Source organism: Aulonocara sp. 'chitande type north' Nkhata Bay, linkage group LG6 (assembly GCF_057382095.1).
Source record: "Aulonocara sp. 'chitande type north' Nkhata Bay isolate Kocher_YH1m ecotype deep benthic linkage group LG6, A_spYH_male_GT1.1, whole genome shotgun sequence".
Taxonomy (NCBI): domain Eukaryota; kingdom Metazoa; phylum Chordata; class Actinopteri; order Cichliformes; family Cichlidae; genus Aulonocara; species Aulonocara sp. 'chitande type north' Nkhata Bay.
In genome coordinates this window covers 666,275-686,203 of record NC_141349.1, presented here as the reverse complement: position 1 = coordinate 686,203, position 19,929 = coordinate 666,275, and the positions used below count along the sequence as shown (strand labels likewise).

General features: G+C 46.5%; 2 protein-coding genes across 4 annotated transcripts in view; both read left to right on the top strand.

The window, feature by feature from the left end:
- Window positions 1-4,525: 4,525 nt before the first annotated feature.
- LOC147326945 (uncharacterized) lies at window positions 4,526-8,343 on the top strand. Of its 2 annotated transcripts, none has more exons than XM_086294541.1 (4): window positions 4,526-5,060; window positions 5,687-5,763; window positions 6,773-6,884; window positions 6,967-8,343. In XM_086294541.1, exons 1-4 carry the CDS (start codon window positions 4,787-4,789, stop codon window positions 7,995-7,997), a joined length of 1,494 nt encoding a protein of 497 aa, XP_086150667.1. In that variant the 5' UTR covers window positions 4,526-4,786; the 3' UTR covers window positions 7,998-8,343. The 2 variants fall into 2 exon arrangements, with proteins under 2 accessions (XP_086150667.1, XP_086150665.1); XM_086294539.1 differs by having other exon boundaries at window positions 6,770-6,884.
- Window positions 8,344-11,816: 3,473 nt separating this feature from the next.
- The window catches only part of LOC147326944 (uncharacterized), a 29,700-nt gene continuing 21,587 nt past the window's right edge, over window positions 11,817-19,929 (top strand). The window contains exons 1-4 of one of the 2 annotated variants that reach the window (XM_086294538.1): window positions 11,817-12,277; window positions 15,190-15,281; window positions 15,373-15,487; window positions 17,457-17,596. In XM_086294538.1, the coding sequence (XP_086150664.1) occupies window positions 11,983-12,277; window positions 15,190-15,281; window positions 15,373-15,487; window positions 17,457-17,596 (642 nt within the window). In that variant the 5' untranslated portion in view covers window positions 11,817-11,982. The remainder of the gene's footprint in view (window positions 12,278-15,189; window positions 15,282-15,372; window positions 15,488-17,456; window positions 17,597-19,929) is intronic. The other variant, XM_086294537.1, reaches the window with a different exon arrangement.

Sequence of the window (19,929 nt, the reverse complement as noted above, 5' to 3'; positions counted from 1 at the left end):
TACTGACAGGGTGTAGCCTTCAGATCGTCATCACCAGGTGTTCCTAATACACTCCGGGGTGACCCGGCCACTGTGACAGAAAACAGCCTTCATTTAGTTTTCCTGACACGTTCAAAGGTGACTCTGTGAATGATGGTCAGACTTTCTACCTCAGGACTTTCTGGTAGAGAGCAGAATTCATGGTTTCATCGATTACAGCAAGTCTTCCAGGTCATGGAGCTGCAGTTCACCCCAGAGCAGGGGTCGGCAACCTTTCTGATGATGAGTGCATCTAAACTTTCCTCAAAAGTCAGTGTGCCATATGACTGCATTAGCAATAAATGTAATAACGCTCTATACTAGCAGTCCTTCACAAACAGGGAACAGTCTGTCTATTCTCTCCATCTGTCAGCTGCTGCTGGCTCTTCCTCCTCCTCTTCCTCACACACTGCTGAGTTTGTCCTGGTGGATCATCAGGGCTGCAAAGCCTCACAGATGATGTGCAGCAGTGGGTCCCTCAGTCTGTCCTCACTCTGGACACTTGCAGTCGTCACACATGGAAATCAAATGTGTGATAAGCTGCAGGATTCAAACACAAGTGTAACTTGCTTCAAGGAGTCCATCATTGTTCTTCATCATTGCCTACCTGAAGGAGATTAGGAATCTGGAGAACTGGTGCCAGAGGAACAACCTCCTTCTAAACGTCAGTAAGACAAAGGAGCTGATAGTGGACTTCAGCACTAAGCAGGAGAGGAACTACCAGACCCCCGTCATCAACGAGTGCCCAGTGGAGAGAGTGGACAGCTTCAAATACCTCGGAGTTCACATCACGCAGGACCTGTCATGGTCCTGTCACATCAACACCGTGGTGAAAAAGGCCCGACAGCGTCTCTACCACCTCAGACGCTTGAGAGACTTCCAACTGCCCTCCAAGGTGCTCAGGAACTTTTACTCCTGCACCATCGAGAGCATCCTGACGGGAAACATCTTAACCTGGTTCGGGAACAGCACCATGCAGGACAGACGAGCTCTACAGAGGGTTGTGCGGTCAGCTGAGCGCACCATCCGCTCCGAGCTCCCTGACCTGCACTCAATCTACAGCAGGCGGTGCTGGACCAAGGCCAGGAAGATGGTGAAGGACCTCAGCCATCCCAACAACAGACTGTTCTCTCTGTTGAGGTCAGGAAAGCGATTCCGCTCCCTGAAGACCAACACAGAGAGACTGAGGAGGAGCTTCTTCCTGCAGGGGATACGGTCTCTCAATCACACCACCACACAGTCCTGACCCACACATATGGTTCTTACACACACACTGGACTTTCTGGACTTTGGTTTTGCACAACACTGGTCACTATATTCTTCATTTCCGGTTAATACTTGTACAGCTGCTGTTATTGTGTATATATTTATTTATATTTATATTTCTTCATACATTCTTATATAGTTCTATATTGTGTATTTTGTTGTACAGTTATTTTATTTTCAACTTTAATTTATATATTTTATCTTATTCTTCCCAGTTAAATTTACCCTTCATTCTAATTTGTGTTGTACAGTTATTTCATTTTTAACCTTAATTTATATTTTATTCCTTCCCAGTTAAATTTACCCTTTTTAATTTTTCATATTTATTTCCTATCTTATTCATAGCCTTTTCCTTTTTTGTTCTCTTTAGGTCACGAGCAGTTGTCCAAGCATTTCACTACATATCGTACTGTGTATGACTGTGTACGTGACAAATAAAATTTGAATTTGAATTTATAAACACATGTTCATACTTTTATTCCACAATCAGAGAGAAAGAAACAGAGAGAGAGAGCAGGACAGACAGACAGGTGACAGTCTCAGGTGTACACACTGCTACAAACAGGAGGATTTAGTGTTTGTGTTATTACGAGTGTAAACAAGAAGAGTTCCAGATGGTGCAGTGGACACATGTGTGACTGCTGTGATTAAAGCATCTTTCTTTCAGCTTAACGAGTGAACCGTCAGCTCGTTCAAACACACGTTAAAGTGCGTTTGGCTCGACACCACCGAACAGAGGCAGCAATATAACACAGCTCACATTAACAGTGCAGTGAATCCTGCTTGTGCCGTGATGTTCAGGACTGCAAACCGAGCAGCATCACTGACTTTCAGCTGGTTGTGTTTGTGGATATATGACTGACTTTAATTATCCACAAAATCATCACATTCTCTGTAAGATTAAGGTCGACTATTGTATTATATTTTAAAGGCTTTAAAACCAAGTTAACGCTGAAAGTACAAACATTGCTAATGTCACATAACTTTGCCGACATGTGGCCAACAGGAATGTTTTAATGTTCCTCATTATTAAACATTTGCACATAAATAAGTGACATAATATTCAGTACTTACTTTTAACAGTTTACTCTTCGGCCGCTCCACCTCCACTTCTGCAGCTGCCAGTCAAAGCTGCTATGATAACGTTTCACCCCAATTTAACATCACCGCGGTAGGAATTAGAATCAAACTTATGGGAGAGGAGACTCATTGGACATCAATCAGCGTGATGAGAACTATTGATAACAAAAGAAAGAATCTTTGGAAAAAATTTTTCTTAGGAGAATTAATTTATTTTAGTCTGACCACAGTCCCATCCGCTAACATAGAGGAGGCGGGGTTTATGACCTATACTGCAGACAGACACCAGGGGGCGATAGAGACGTTTTGGCTTCATTTTTGGGACGCTGTCACGTCATCCATCTTTATTACAGTCATTGGTGGTGATGAAGGAAAACGCTGGGTTGGCATGTAAAGGGGCATTTATTCCTTTCAAAGACCTGCAGTTCAAAAAAAGCGCCCCTCGACAGCCAAACCCATCTGTTCTCTGATTGGATTGTTACATTTGTGATTGACATGACATTGACCAATCAGATGAAAGGAAGAAAAATAGGGTTAAAATTCGTACTTGTAACTTGCAGGGTTTTTTGGCTAAGTCCACACACAGATTCTTTTTACACATACAAATCCTGATTTACATGTACAAAATATTTATGACCCAAGAGCGTAGATTTGGTTTGGGCATTGGTGGGGACGGATGATTCAACCACCGAACCCTGCCCTGTTTTTGTTTTTTGTTTTTCCTTCTTGATTAACAAAAAAGGAGAAATATACTTGCCTACATATGCTATTCTACGTGCTTTTAAACCATTTAAAATTACAATTCATAGTTTTATATGTGAATTATATAATGTTAAAGTACTATTAAACAAATGACTGAGTATTTCAGGCTTTAGTTTACTTCAGCCATATTCCATATAAATCAGGTATCATACAAAAATAAAAATAGCTTCAAATACAGTCATGACAATAAAAGAATATGACTTTAAGGACTTAACAACATTACTTCAGTTATAGTACACCAACATCTCTGATACATTAGCACTAAGGGAACACTGAGTGACCTGCTGGTTTTTGTCCATAAAACTACTCGTCTAAGATGACCACAAAGTAACAGATCTCTCAGCAAAATGATGCAACGTTTGAGGCACTATTGCCCCGATTAACTCAGTGAGCTGCGATCTTTTATTCTAAACATGAGCTACTGTTACAGCAACAGACATGGACTACATGCCCCACACAACAACTCAATGTCCACTATGTGAAGCAGCCAAACACAGGCCTGCTCCTCTCACTAACTGAGATAAACTGCTGGCATATTGGTTTTACATCTATACTGTCCGGTCTCTCCTGGTGGACATGGCAACACGTTATTCATGGTTACGTACAGTTTTAGACTGATGTGGGCCAAAGCCTGGCATAGCCTGTAACGTTATTGTGACACATTTTATGAGTGAACTTGGCTTTAAGTGACTCACAGGTTTCTTTGAAAAACACTTTCTTATATCCAGGTTCTTCCTCTTTGCTGCCGTCCTCCTCTCCTCCTCCTCGCAGCGCAGGTTTGCCGCTGCTGAAACTGAACAGAGCTCCCTGAAAGGCTCAGCCAATCACATTGGCCATATTTGTCACATGACGTAGGACTCCAGTAGAGGTGATTTAACTCTTTCTGCACCGCTGGGTGAATGAGACGCTGACAGATCGTTTTTTTTTTAAATCGGGTTTGTTTTTCTTTACTCGAAGAGATCAAATTATTGGTGGGGACGTGTCCCTTCCGCCCATGACAATCTACGCCCTTGTTATGACCACATTTTGAGCCCATATAATCGGCCTTAAAATGCAGCTTTAAGGCTGCAGACCCTGAATTGGGATACAGCCAAGGTTTCAGGTGAACCCACTGTGAAACCTGGCACCGCCCTATCATGTGATTTCCTGAGGTTAGATGGCCCATGAGGTGAGTGGGCGTTAAGGCGTCTGGGAAGGATCTCAAACTGGATTACAGATGGCAGACTTGTGTAGCAGCATGAGACGCTGCAGAGGTGACCCGCGTGTGTGTGATGAGCCATCACAGCCCCTCCACAGCACACACGCACCTGCATCTTGCACAGGAGTGCCATGGTAACACTTCCTGTCAGGATTTAGACCTCAGAACGCCTGATGATTAAGGTCTGTGTCTTTAACACACACACACACACACACACACACACACACAGGTGGTTATTTTTGTGACCTGATGCTGTCACATGTGGGGCGGCAGCCTGCGACATGATACTAAACAACAAACTGACGTCATCAGCAGGCGACTCCCACCTGACAGCGCCCAGGAGGCCGACGGGGAGCCTGTGCATGTCTTCGGCCACACATCAGTGCGCGGATCTCCTGACGCCCGTGCACCGCAGCGTCTGCCGCGCGCATCTGTCCGTGCACTCCGACAGCGCGGGCCACGATGGCGGACTGCGTCGGCTTCCAAGCGCAGATCGCCTCCATCATAGAGATGCTGGCCAACTCGGCGGTAGCCGAAATTTGCAAACTGGTGGACGACGGTTACGCGGCGCTGCGCTCTCAGATGGAGCAGGAGCGGGAGAAGAGCGAGAAGGAGAACCGAGCCCTGCGGCAGAGGCTGCGAGACATGGACGTGAAGATGCGGAGCTGTGAGAGGAGGATGAGGAGACGGAGTCAGCGCGAGGAGCATCACACGGCTCATTTTAGGCCGCCCAAAGGTAGGGGAGCGGGACACCCTGCACATCCACCCATCCAGCTGTGAGCTCAGTAATGATTATACTGCTGCATCCAGCCCCGTGTGCTAGTCGGAGAAATTCGTCCTGTCTCCCATGAAGAGCATGGTAAAAGATGGCTCGCATGTTTTGTCCCAGCAAACCTGATTCAGGTGTCCTCAAATGCTGATTGGTGTAACATGCACCTGCTGATCTGCTGGGCTCTTCCTGCACAGCCACCTGTGGAGTTCAGCAAAAGGCAGAATATCCAGTGAGTTCTCCGGGTGAAAAGGTGTAGTTGATGTTAGAGCAAATCAGAGCTCGTTACAACCGAGGTATGCAGAAGAGCGGGGCTGAGTGCACAGCACATCGAACAGATGTGCTACAGCAGCAGAAGAACAGGAAGCCACTGCTCACACAGGCGCAGCAAAACTGGAGAAGAGTGGAAACACTGCCAGGTGTGCCGAGTTTCTGCTGCCACACGGTACAGCTCGCCGTGCGTCAAATATGACGGCAGATCACAGACATCAGACGTGGGGATGCGTGGCGTGTCTGTCTGATAATGTGGCTGCGTGACACACAGCTGAAACACGTGGGGGAGCACATGTTCAATGTCCTGTGTTATTTTTCAGGACCTGATGACCATCAGCCCCTGGCACCCCCTCCTCTGGCTCTTTCTGAAGGCAAACCCTTTCATCCAGTTTCAAAGGTAAAGATGAATCGTGCACTAGGCTAGCACGTTATATAACCTCAGCTCTCTGCACTTTGTGAACCTCTAATCCAAGATCAATCTGTTTTTGTTAATACAAGAATCCAACATTATTTTCGTCAGTGTTGATCTGTGACCGTGTGACAAAGAAAAGGTCCACATCCTAAGGTTAGACTCAGATGTGTCTGAGTCCACCCTCTAACATATGTTTCATATGTTATTCACTCTAAAAACATTACTTTGTTAGGTTCAGGATCTTTAAAGGGTTCTATTGGTTTAGGCCCTAAAAAGGAACAGTTGGAGTTAGGAATACAACATAAACTGAATTAGAAAAAGCTCATGGTTTGGGTTCAAATTCTGCTTTATTTATACAGCTCCAAATCACAGCAACAGTCACCTCAAGGTGCTTTATACTGTGAGGTCGACTCTACAATGACACAGAGAAATCACAACAATGAGCAAGCACTTTGGCGACAGTGGGAAGGAAAAACTCCCTTTTAACAGGAAGAAACCTCCAGCAGAACCAGGCTCAGGGTGGAGCCGCCACCTGAGACCAGTTAGGGGTGAGTGGAGGAAGACAGGATAAAGACATGCTGTGGAAGAGAGACAGAGATGGATAACAACTAAGGATTCAGTGCAGAGAGGTCTGTTAACACATAGTGAGTGAAGAAGAAACACCCAGTGCATCATGGGAATCCCCGGCAGCCTACGTCTATTGCAGCATAACTAAGGGAGGATTCAGGGTCACCTGGTCCAGCCCTAACTATATGCTTTAGCAAAAAGGAAAGTTTGAAGCCTAATCTTGAAAGTAGAGATAGTGTCTGTCTCCTGAATCCAAACTGGAAGCTGGTTCCACTCACAGTGTGCACACGTGCAGTTATTTCTATTTTGGATGCAAAAAGTCTTGAATGTCTTCCTTCAGCGTCCGCAGCGTCTTGGCTGCTGTGTGGGACAGAAATGATTGATGCAGTAGCTGAAACTGTGAGACTCGTTTGTCTTTTCTCAGCAGGAGGAAGCCAAGATGTTGACACTGGTGAAGCAGGAAAAAGAGGAGAGAGATGACTGCAACTTGGACGTGAAGGTGGAGGTTAACATAAGGGCGGAGTGTGGCCTCTCTGCAGGTGAGTGTGGCCCCCACACAGTTACATCAGTGTTTTGTTGGCTGCTCACATGGTTTCAGTGTTACTGTCTGTCCTTCTACAGCTTTGGAGCCCAGCGAGGAAAGCCCCCCTGCTGACACTGTCCTCGACACCAGCGTCAGCAGCCTCACATCCTCCACATCACAGCTGTCCTCCTCTCCTGCTGATGCCACGATGGACCTGACCTGCAGGCCTCGAGCAAAACGTAAGGCTGCTAAGCCCGTAGGCAACACTGAGGGGGTCCATGCCTCCGAAGCGGCTCGCAGGGACCCTTCGGGGAGCCTACCTGATATGGCTCTGAAGCCAGAGGTCCAGACAGATGAGCTCACAGAAGATGACCTTCATCCCTCTCAGCTGTCGGCCACTATAGCCTCTGATGAGTCGAGCTGCGACCGCCTCAACAGCCTGGGCCTGGATCTGGCCTGGATGCAGGAGCGTGTCAGCCATCTGGGAGCAGCCTATGCAGTAGCACAGCTGGGTTTGGGGAACACGGACAGCGGGCACCCTTCTGCCTCCTTCCCCTCACAGGGAGGGGGAGAAAGTCTCGACGGCCCCCCGACTATGCTCTTTACAGGCGGCGCTCACGAGATGGCTGCTTTTGCTGCCTCCTTCGACATGGCTGCTGCTGCCGCCGCCGTAGTAGCTGCACCCCCTCCACCTCCACCTCCGCCCCCTCCCCCTCCTCCGACAGCTCCCACTGGCACTGCCAGCAGCCAGAGGCGGCCTTACAGGAGCAGCACCGCCGCCGCAAAAGAGCCGGTGGCGTGCGCTGTGTGCGGACGTGTGTTCCCCAGCACGGCCGGCCTGGAGTTGCACCAGCGGGTGCACACCGGGGAAAGACCTTACACTTGCCCTCACTGTGGGAAGGGTTTTGCCCAGCCCAACAACCTGCGGGTTCACCTCCTCATCCACACCGGTGAGAGGCGTTATCGATGCACGCTGTGCGGGAAGAGTTTCATCTCATCGAGCCATCTGAAGAGGCACCGTACAGTTCACACACAGGAGAAACCCTACAGCTGCTCGCGCTGCGGCCAGTCCTTCAGCCAGATGTGTAGCGTCCGCAGACACCGGCAACAGTCTCAGTGTGGCCTGTAGCATGAATGCTGTAGCAACATCTGATACACTCTGGACTCTGAATGGTGAACATTTAAAGATGGTAGCTTGAGCGTAGATGAGGTGATGTCATGATGACGTTCAGAGTAAATGTTTGTAAATGTTTGTCCTAAATCAGTTCTTCGGTTGGTCTACCCCACACTGTCTTCATATTGGTGGTTTGACAGTGAGACATGGTCACACAGGTGAGTTTGTGATAGACTCTGAGACTAAACTGAGACTAAACTCTGAGACTAAACTCTGAGACTAAACTCTGAGACTAAACTCTGAGACTAGACTGAGACTAAACTCTGAGACTAGACTGAGACTAAACTCTGAGACTAAACTCTGAGACTAAACTCTGAGACTAGACTGAGACTAAACTCTGAGACTAAACTCTGAGACTAGACTGAGACTAGACTCTGAGACTAAACTCTGAGACTAAACTCTGAGACTAGACTCTGAGACTAGACTGAGACTAAACTCTGAGACTAAACTCTGAGACTAAACTGAGACTAGACTCTGAGACTAAACTCTGAGACTAGACTGAGACTAAACTCTGAGACTAGACTCTGAGACTAGACTCTGAGACTAGACTCTGAGACTAAACTCTGAGACTAGACTCTGAGACTAGACTCTGAGACTAAACTCTGAGACTAAACTCTGAGACTAGACTCTGAGACTAGACTCTGAGACTAGACTCTGAGACTAGACTCTGAGACTAAACTCTGAGACTAGACTCTGAGACTAGACTCTGAGACTAAACTCTGAGACTAAACTGAGACTAGACTCTGAGACTAGACTCTGAGACTAGACTCTGAGACTAAACTGAGACTAAACTCTGAGACTAGACTCTGAGACTAAACTGAGACTAGACTCTGAGACTAAACTCTGAGACTAGACTCTGAGACTAGACTCTGAGACTAGACTCTGAGACTAAACTGAGACTAAACTCTGAGACTAGACTCTGAGACTAGACTCTGAGACTAGACTCTGAGACTAGACTCTGAGACTAGACTCTGAGACTAAACTGAGACTAAACTCTGAGACTAGACTCTGAGACTAAACTGAGACTAGACTCTGAGACTAAACAGACTAAACTGAGACTAGACTCTGAGACTAAACTGAGACTAGACTCTGAGACTAGACTCTGAGACTAGACTCTGAGACTAAACTGAGACTAAACTCTGAGACTAGACTCTGAGACTAAACTCTGAGACTAAACTGAGACTAAACTCTGAGACTAGACTCTGAGACTAGACTCTGAGACTAGACTCTGAGACTAAACTGAGACTAAACTCTGAGACTAGACTCTGAGACTAAACTCTGAGACTAAACTGAGACTAAACTCTGAGACTAAACTCTGAGTCTAACAATAAACTCTGAGAACTCGTTCGAGTGAGCTGTGACGAAAACCCCTCCTTAATAAAACCGCGATGTCGAGAGCAAATAAAAGGGCAGAACCTCTATTTTAATCTTGTGGCCCAAGGAGCATGACTGTGTACCAGTTTGGCTCATGCTTTTATCAAACATCGGTGTTCATGACTAGATGAAGCTGGAAGCTGACAGTGCAGTGTAGTGGCAGCGACACGGCTGCTGATTCCAGCATGTTGTATTTCATGCTGTCAGCAGCTGTAAGTAGCAATGACAACAGAAAGTCTGACTTTTGCTGCGCAGACTCTCCACCTAACTGTTGTTACCTGGTGCTATGTACATAAAGCAGTGATGGCAAACAGCATCTGCACATCTGTTGAAGGTGATCGCTCTATTTAGAAGAGTGGACTTTATTCCATCCATTAAATATTGGTTGATAAAGTTTGCAAACACAGAGCACTTTCTTTAGTCTAACATCAGAACATCGGTCATTAATGGGACTCTCAATATGCCAAATTCATGTTTGAATGTATTATTAACATAATGAACATTAGTCAATCCTGCACACAGAGAGTGTGCTACATGTGGCACAGTAACAGTACCTTAGTTATGTCTCAAGAACCAAGAAGGGAAATCCCAGAACGTTGTCTGTGTTTGTGTGGATGCTGCGCTTTGTTTGGGAGAAACGTTTCACGGCCCATCCGGGTCAGGCTGCAGCTTTCCCACCGTGCACACGGCACAGCTGACACGAGCACCACTAGCTCCGTTTCATAAACATTAATATGCAAATTGTCATGAACATTGATCGCTGACCACGAGTGCGATTCACAGAGTCAGGACTGGCAGCATTCACGGCGCTGACTCTCGTCCCGTGGATGGGCTGCAGCTTTCCTCAGTCCTCTTGGGATAATCGCCTCGATCTCTTTGACGGTCCTTTTCTGGGCTCTGCTTTCCAAAGTCCAGAGTTCCAATCAGAGGTCTTTATGGCCCGGATAAGGTGAACAGTCGAAAGGAAAAGTGGACATAGAAGGCACGTTGTAGCGGGACAGTGGGTTTCATCTTATTTTAGCTGATATGAAGAAGACGCGTGTCCTGGTTTGATGGGAGGAGCTGCGAGGGGCGGGCTGCTGCAGGAAGGCTAGGATACCACAGCTGTGCAGCGGCTAGGAGTCCATGTTGCTGCACGATTACAAAAGCTATAACAAACTGAGTAATGTTGTTGTAAAAAAATTCCAGACTCTTCCGTTGAAGCACTTTAAAGGTTCCCCTTTGTTAGAAGGGAAAAACTGGAGTCGCGGTTTGATTCCATGCTCTCTGTATCAGCGTCATCATGACAGTATCGTGGACGAGTGGCCTTCTCAGACCTGTGCAGTGACTCTGACGTGTTGGCACTTTGTTGAAACACATCTTGTTGCCCAAGCTCGCACCTCCTCGTTGTGCTGACTACATTTATGTGTGTGCACTTCACATTCATATTGAATTGATGGAAATGTAATAAGCTGTTGTGAAGAGAGGGCATTACATTTGGATTATTGTTATTATTATTTTTGGATGCAGAGCCTGACTGGAGAAGCTTTTTCCAGGTCCAGGCCTGAAGATGAATCTTTTAATGTCAGACATTCATTGTCCACATTTCAACACATCACAGGACTGTAAAAAGATGTAAAGTGAAACATATATATCAGAGTCGTGTTAGTGTGTGTTGGTGTCTGACTGTAATCGGCTGTAGCAGCTAAAACAAATACTTTGCCTTCGAGTATTCTTTCATGACATGTTTCAGTGTTGATGTCATTAAATATGTAGGAGGTTTGCAGTGAACCTCGCCATGCTGTGCTCATCATTTCTGCTGTGTGCTGTCACTTTGTCATTTGTATGTTCCAGAGCTGTCACTTCAGAGGTGGCTACACTGACTTGACCCGAACCACCGTTTACCTGTGGAGACATTCTGCTTTATGTACGAGACGACAGCAGTTAGATCTTTGTGCGTGTCTCAGTGTTCCACAATTGTAATGATTACATTTGCATACACACCCAGTTATCATTATTTTTTATAATTTAATAGATAAAAACATGACAGCAGAAGGTGTTGTGCTTAGCAGTAGGTGTGGCTGTAGCTCAGGAGGCAGAGATCACTTACTAACAGGAAGGTTGCTGCTGTATCTTTATGTGTGGCTGGACAAGTTGTTTTTAAAACTATCAGCACAGCCAGATGAAATGAAGTTGTGTCATACAGTACACTCATACCTGAGATTATAAAAGATATTGTTATCCAGCCACAGTCTGATGTTTCTCTGTTATTTTAGCCGCTGTTACAGAATTAGACAAATTCAGAGTCGTAGCTAAATCAGGTGATCTGGTGACAAACACACATCTGAACAAGTTGGAGCTTTAGTGCCACCGAGCTACGAGCAGCATTACATCCTCCGGAACAGAGGGTGGCGCTGTTACGGCAAACTGGCTGTGAGCCGCCGTCAAACAGGAGATGCACTTTAGCGGTGAGGTGCTAGTGTTTACCTGCTAGCTGTGCTGCAATGCTGTGAACGACCTCCAGTAGTTTCTTAGTCCTACTCGAGCAGTGAAAGAGCAAAGACCGAGCAGCCAGCGGCTAACAGCCATGTCCAACCGCCTGGCCTTCCAGACCCAGCTGGCCTCCATCATGGAGGTCCTAGCAAACGCAGCGGTGGCGGAAATCTGTAAGCTGGTTGACGACGACTACGCGGTGGTGAGGTTGCAGATGTCTCAGTGCCAGAGAGAGAACAAGGCCCTGAAGAGGAAACTACACCTGCTGGAGCTGAAGATGGCCCGGGGAAATGCCGAGAGAAGGCTCCGGGAGAGTGCCCTGAACAGCAGCCGGCCGAGGGTGCAGATAAACGGCAGCGACAGGCCCCGAGAGCCCTCCACCCCCGCCGGTACGGTCAGCACGAATAATCCGAGCAGTAAGAAGAGTCCAGTCTGAAACCACATCAGGCTTTCTTCACTCACACGTTTATTATGTTGTAAAAAGTCTGGGCCCTGGATAGAGCCGGGGCTACAGTGTGCCTAGCTCGTTTTTCCGGTGTGCAGAGAGGGCACAAAGTGGACACACGAGCATCTCTGGTTCATTCATGCAAACTCAGAAACCTCTTCATCGAGACTCGATGAAATGAACGTCTCCGCCCATCAGCTGTTATACCGGTACATTACAGAGCACATGTAGAAGCCTCCTACATCAAATCTGCATTTACATATAACCCCATCTTCTTTTCTGATCGGCTGTTTTCAGCTTATTTGTACCTTGTGACAATGAGCCTCCCGTTCGCGATCTTGGTTCATGTTTGTCACCCTGCGCTGTGATTTCAGACACGTCACAGGGCTCTGACTAAGGCCTAACGGTTTTTCTTAGCTGCACCAGGACAGAAGATAGGTGCAACTGCATCACTTAACACCGCAGTTTTACATGTTGACTTACAGACAATATTGATTTGTAAATGATTAAGTTCTTTATTTGGAGCTCAGTTCTACAAGAAACACAAGTTACTGACAAAGTGCTTAAAGCGCTTCACTGAGCTGAAATTTAACCTCAAAACATCTCAAGACATTCAATGAAAAGAAAATCTAAAAGGACCTCAAAGTGTCTCACGGGCTTCAAACTGAACATCTCGGTGTCGGCACAGCTTGATATCTTATGGACTGTCCTCCATTGCAGTCACATGGCCCTCAGATGGCCAACTCCTGTGATTTGGCCTTTTTCTTCTTTTCATCTTTTCTCATTACCCACAGCTACATCTGCTGCTGTCAGGCCGAGGCTGCTCACCTCCCTGTATCCGCCTGCACTTTCAAACGTACGCACACACATAGGCCTACAGGAATATCTGGACCATGGCCAATCAGAGACTATCTTTGATTGGTTAGACCATGATATGGGCATAATGTGTGTCTGTTGTTGACCGCATGGAGACTTTCAGTGTTGTGGGGACTGGCTGGTCTCACCTGTGTGACCTAGGATTTTTTGTTTGAGAAATTTGGTCGCACTCTAGAGCCCTGAATCAGTTGAAAAAGAGGTGCAGGTGGGAAGAGACTACAAACAGCAGAGGAGACGAGAACATGGTCACACAGACGGTCATTTGGCCAGCCCTCGTTACATGGATATGACAGCAGAGGACTCTAGTGTCCCCCTGCAGTGCCTGGCATAGATGTGTGTTGTAATCTGTTGGTGCTACACAGAGCTTTGGTCCCAAGTGACACCAACACGAACCTCTGTCCTAATGAGGACACACATGTGATCTTTGTCTTAGTGTTTAGGTCTGAGCACAGAGCAAAGATGGAAACCAGCACAGAGACTTCAAAGTGATTCAGGTAGAAACGGAGGCTGACCGCTCCGATTCTACCTGGGTTGCTCGCTTGGTTGCTGTTTTGATCACGTAAACGATGTATATCTCTGCCCCCGTCCTGATCCAGTTTGAAATCGATGTGGAAGAAGTGCAAACTGAATCCCAGCCCTTCTCCATGAGCTATCAGTTAGTCAGATTTTGTTGCTCTATAAAATGACTGCTCAACATAAACCAACCATGATGTAACCTTTTTAAGCTTTCTAACCAGCTGTTTAAAGTCTCTGGTTCCCACCATTTGAATCAAATACTTGGCAAAACACTTGAGTAACCACGTCGCTCGAGTGACGCTCGGTGGAGTCCTTTATTTACATTTGGGTGGCACATTAGTGGCTGCTAGTATCTCCAGCTTCATAGCCTGCACTCCACGCTGTCTTTTTGCCTCAGGTGGTTAAACAGGGCTTTGTTGTTTCCACGGTTGTGCGTGTCATGCGAAGTGCCGTCAGGAGAACGTTGACGTAGATCCTTTGAAATAAATCTGCCTCTGAGGCTGACGCGTTTGTGTCATCGTTCTGTGCATTAGAGAATGTAAATGCCATTATATCACAATGTGACACTTTATTAATCACATAGTGTTGGCCGTGCTGCAGGTTAGCATCTGAAAGTGTGTTTGAGATGGAGAGGAACAGCTCAACACTTTCACTTGGATCAGGAAGTGTACAAAGTTTAAATGGCAGGAATAATCAAACACGTGATTTATGCAGAACGCCAGCTGATGTTTGAGTGTGAATGCATGGCACGTGCACAAAAATCCCCAGCAATGTACACATCACATTTTAGACAAAATCAAACTGAAACAAATGTTTAGCAAAAAAACATAGTATTACATGATAAGACTCTTTTTTTTGTTTGTTTTCTAATTCAGTTTTATTTACACAGCGCCAAATCACAACAACAGTCGCCTCAAGGTGCTTTATATTGTACAGTAGATGCAGAGAAAACCCAACAATCATATGACCCCCTATGAGCAGCACTTTGGCGACAGTGGGAAGGAAAAACTCCTTTTTAACAGGAAGAAACCTCCAGCAGAACCAGGCTCAGGGAGGGCGGGGCCATCTGCTGCAACAGGATAAAGACATGCTGTGGAAGAGAGACAGAGGTTAATAACAGGGATGATGGGGAAACAGGAAGATGAATATTATGGATGCATGTTCTCAAAATACTTCAACTGTAACATTGAAATATTGAATAAAATAAAGTTTCTGTGGTAAAATGCTGATACAGCTGAACACAGTAAAATAAGTAACTTGTGCCTGTCAAACACACCGTCACACCCACATCACGGTTAAAATAAACAGGTGGGCTCTGCCATTACTGCCCTATAGGGACGGAGGGGCGGGATCTATTTACACTGACACAGAGCCGTGTTAGCGTTCACTTCCAATAGTGTAATATGTGAGCCAAACATGAGAATAACATCGGCATTTGAAGACAGCTGCTTTTCTGTCGTGTAGGTGACGTGTTTGACCAGCAGAGGGAGGTGCTTCTGTGGCCCAGCGGAGACGCAACCGGTGAACTGATCCTGTCTGAAAGCATGCACAGTAAGGTAGGCACATCATCACAGGTTAGCGTATGTGCACGCTGCTGTGTGAAGCTGCTATTGGCTGACTGAGAGACGATTCCGTGTTGCTGTGCAGTCTCCAGATGTGGAGCTGGTGGAGCCGGAGGCAGTGCTGGTGAAAGAGGAGAAGGTGCAGGCAGCCACGTCTCGAGATGAAGCGGAGCAGAGTACGTCACTTATAGGAGATGATGGTGAGTACAGACAGAAACACTAAGGCTGCTGAGTGGACGAGTACTGACACTGGGACATTTCCACGCAACATGCCGTGCTGCAGTTTAAAAATCTTAACACCTTCGATCAAATCGGTCGTAGTTTAAACCGCACATGCACGTGGTTGGAGGCGTCGCCTCAGAGGAACAAGGCTCGGCTTTTTTCTGTGGGTTTGCTCCTCCCACAGTCCACACACATGCATGTTAGGTTAGTTGGTAATTCTGAAGTTGACCGTGGACATAAAGCATGAGTGGTCCCAACACAGACACACAGCTGAGCGTGTGGGGATTCCCACTGGGAGAGCACTCAGAGTGACCGTGATCAGATAATAACAATACTAACCCATCCAAAGAGACGGCACACAGGTCTGTCATGGTGAACAAATCACTACTGTCGTTTAACTGGATGCAACATCTGTACAACATCTGTACAACTGAACCCTTTTATGTGTCATTAAAATGATACTTTTTAAAGAAAACGTCCTAAATGAGTAAATAAGTGTGTTAGTGAGTGACAGGTGTGACCTGTAGGTTTAGACGCTGGTGTGCACAGACAGTATTCAGGTTAGGATGTAGGTGTCAGTAAAATAGTTTCTTGGTCCCATTTGTGTTTGGATTGAAGCACTCAAGTCCTCAGAAGGCAAAGCTTTACATTTGTAGAGTAGGTAGGCTCACATCGTACACATTTGTAGCTCTGACTGTACTCGTACAGCCTAAACTCGGACATGAAGACGGTGCTCTGTCCTCCTGGAGGAGTTTTACATGAAGAGGAGGAACAAAAAGCTCAGATCTGCTGCATCAGATCAGAGTGTGTGTGTTAGCCTCACACAGAGCGAGCGTGTGGCTGCTCTCAGGTTTGCTGTGCGGTTGCGTGTTGTTGTACGCTCCTACAGCAGGTCTGCTTTTAGGCACAAATGTAAACTGCAGCTCTAAGCAGCGTGCTTACAAGCTGCGCTCTGCATCAAATGCATCCAAGCAAAAACAATGCATTGAGGAGTTTTTATAATTTCTACAACAGAGAGGTTCACATATTTCAGGACATGAGTGCTGCAGGTAGAACAGAGCACAGCAGGGTTTCATATCCTCTAAAGCTGTTTGTTTGGATATGAAACATGTTTGACCATGAAAGAGTTAAAACACTGTAGAACAGCTCGTATATTAAAAACATTAAAACAATGCAAAGCCAAACAGGACACGCTGTTACAGCCATGTTGCTTCATAACAGCTGTGACTCCTCCCACACCGAGTGTGATGATGAGCAGGGGCAGGTAAAGTTCACATGTGAGAGTCGGTGGACATTTCCTTGCATATTTTATATCCTGCTTAGACCGTCGTGGTAAGAAAGTCGTCTCTTATTTCTGAGATTTGATGTGTCGTGTTGTGAAACTGCAGAGAGCTCAAACAGCAGTAGTTTCTGGTCTTAGGCTGTAAGCTCAGATATCGATGTGGTCTTCAGTTCTCCAGGCTCCTCTGTCAGGTTTGAGCCCACGCTGCTTCAGTAACGATGGGCGGTGTGACCGCCCAACAATCAATATGCTGCCAGTCAGACTCTGTGCAGATCTGCTAAAATATTTTCATACAAGAATCTATTTAACATATTAGAGACCTCAGAGGAGGTTTCACAGTGTGGTGGTTAATGGAGTCACTCACAAAGGGAATGATTGCTGGTTCTTTCTTTGGCCCGGTGAGGAAGGCCATCCGACAGAAAGCTTCCGTGGCGACTCTGTGACGGCAGCAGCCAACGGTATCTGTTAGAGACTTTGGAGAAACGTTGTTGTGCCTCGTTCTACATCTGTGACTCTGAAAGTCGTCTCCCTGTTTTCCCTGAGAGTGTGCAGAGCTGCGTATCCACACGTGTTACAGCCAGTACTTAAATAGCAGTTAGCATTATAGAATAGTGCTCTACTAATTGAGTGTAATGGTAAACTGAGTTTTCTTTCTGTGTTTGAAGGGCTGATGGAGTGTGTCCCTCATGGAGCTGAAGGTCAGATGCCTGGCCCCGAGGACCAGGACGCCCAGTCCGTGTCTACTCGATCCCAGTCGCAGAGCCAGGCGTGCAGGACGAAGCTTACCGGCAGCAGGGGAGTGGAGGTCAGTGGCTCCTCTCCTCTTAAGTGTGAACTCACTACTTCTGTTGAAGGCAGAGACTCGCTGCAGGAAGTGGCGATCCCACACCGGTACGTCGACGATGGCAGCAGCGACTCAAAGTTTGACGTCTTGTGTGACATCGATAAAACCGGTCACTCGTTGGTCGGGGAGTTTTTTGACGAGCCCTCAAATGTTGACGTGGAAGGAACGAGTCCGTCGTGTTCGTACTCGATGGCGGCCGTCGATTTGCCGTCAACTTCTTCCGGTGTTAATGGCTGGAATCGCTATGACAACGTGTTTTCCTTGCCCCGGCCCTTCACTGACGGCAGCAAAGCGTTCCCGCGCACTGGCAGGGAAAGACTGTTTGCCTGCAGCTACTGCGGCAAAGCTTTTAACCGGCCCAAGAAAGTGGAGATACACCAGCGTGTCCACACAGGGGAGAAGCCTTTCAGCTGCTCCACATGCGGGAAGATGTTCTCAGAGGCCGGGAACCTGAGAAAACACCAGAGAGTCCACACTGGGGAGAAACCGTACACCTGTGGGGTGTGTGGCAGGGGATTTGCCTGGATAAGAAACCTGAAAACACACCAACAAAAGAGCCACGCTGACGTTTACAACGCAGAGACCTGGGAGGGTAAATGAGCTGCATTTGTGTGAAAGGTGCAGAGACACTGGAAGGCCGCTTTGTGCTGGACAGAATGGAAAGTAAATCTGTGGCGACTACAGTCGTTGTTTTTACACGAGTGAAATTTACACTCCTCCCACATGATACTCAACATTGGAATCAGGGCAGTGTGTCAGCTAGCCGTTACAGCAGAGCTGTAAAGCAGAGTGAAGCTCTGTTTGCTTCCACATCTGTGTGTGTTTCTGTAAAAGCAGGCAGCCAGGCCTCCTCTGATTGGTCAGGTCCAGTGTCCTGGTTCTCGCTCTGCTGGTTTGTGTATGCCCCCGTGCAGGCGTCGTCTGTAAGCCAGACGCTGTGGTGTTATAGATGTATGATTTGTAAAAAAACACGTCAACATAGCATTTTGTTTCATGGCGTCTAAAATAATAACTTTATGATAAAACAAATCGTAGTTTACAAAAAGATGCTTGAAACATTTTCAGGAGGCTGAATAGAAAAGGTTGAAGTTACATCTCCAGTCGTAGAACCAAAATCAGCACCCAGGCAGGGCTGTAAGACAGGACGCTATGTCTCTGATGGCGATATAAAAACGTCGTTTCATTTTACGCTGTCGTTTGTTTCATGGTGTCACACAATAAAGTGTTTACAGCAATATCATGGTCCTGATGGTCGCTGTAGTGGCTACATTCATTTCTTAACGTTCTCTGTTTCTCTTATATTTAATATAACCACACTACGGACGGACAAGCGCCTGTTTTTACATGTTGTCGTTAGCAACAACGACGGTAAACCCAGCATGAGGCTCCGCCGTCCTCTTGTTTATTTTCCACATAAACCTTTCACAATAAAGCTTAAGATCCTGTTGAGATTTTTCAAAATAAACTGAAATGATGACAAACAGAAGGACCAGTCCAAACAAATCGAGGACCTTATTGGTAACCGAGGGGCCACCTCTGTAGCACGGACGTGGTTTGGTTATGAAGAGTCTGACACGGACCAGAACAATCATGGTGCAAACTGGTCTCAGACTCAAACATGACAAACCTCTTCTACCACCTACTGTTACACCCCTGTCGAGGGGTACAGGAACGAAGCATAAGCTGAAAGAAGAGTGACCCCGCCCTGGTCCCCAAAACCACACCACAGCCGATTTAGATGTGAAAGTGGTTTATTGTGCCTAAACTGAAGCGTGACTCCGGGCTGAACAAAGGCCAAAATAACAAACAAAACCAGTCAAGGGGATGCTACCTGAACCCTACGTGATAAAAAGAACAAACCAAAGACAAATGCCCCAACTGAATAAACAGGAGAAAATAATACAGAAAATAACAAGGCAGCTCACCCTTCAGCTTCAGTGACTATTTACACGTGACTCTAAACTACACACTACATACAGAAGCTCAGCAATCCTCAGGAGCACACACGCGAGTAACACAGGGTCTGGAGGCCAAGCATGGGTCTGCTGCTGCTGTCAGTGTTGCCAACTCCTCAGTAAGGAAAATCGCTATTGGCTGTCCTAAAAGTCGCTAGAAGTCGCCAAATGACGTCATCGCCTAATCTGCATAATTGGTCATGCTAATGTAATTGTAACCTATGCTGTTGGAGAGAGAAATAACATCGTGGAAGAGACATAAAGTGAGTAAAAAACGTCCTAAATGCATTTAGAATTTATTTAGAACTACGAATTAAATTTCTTTTACAAGTTATTGTT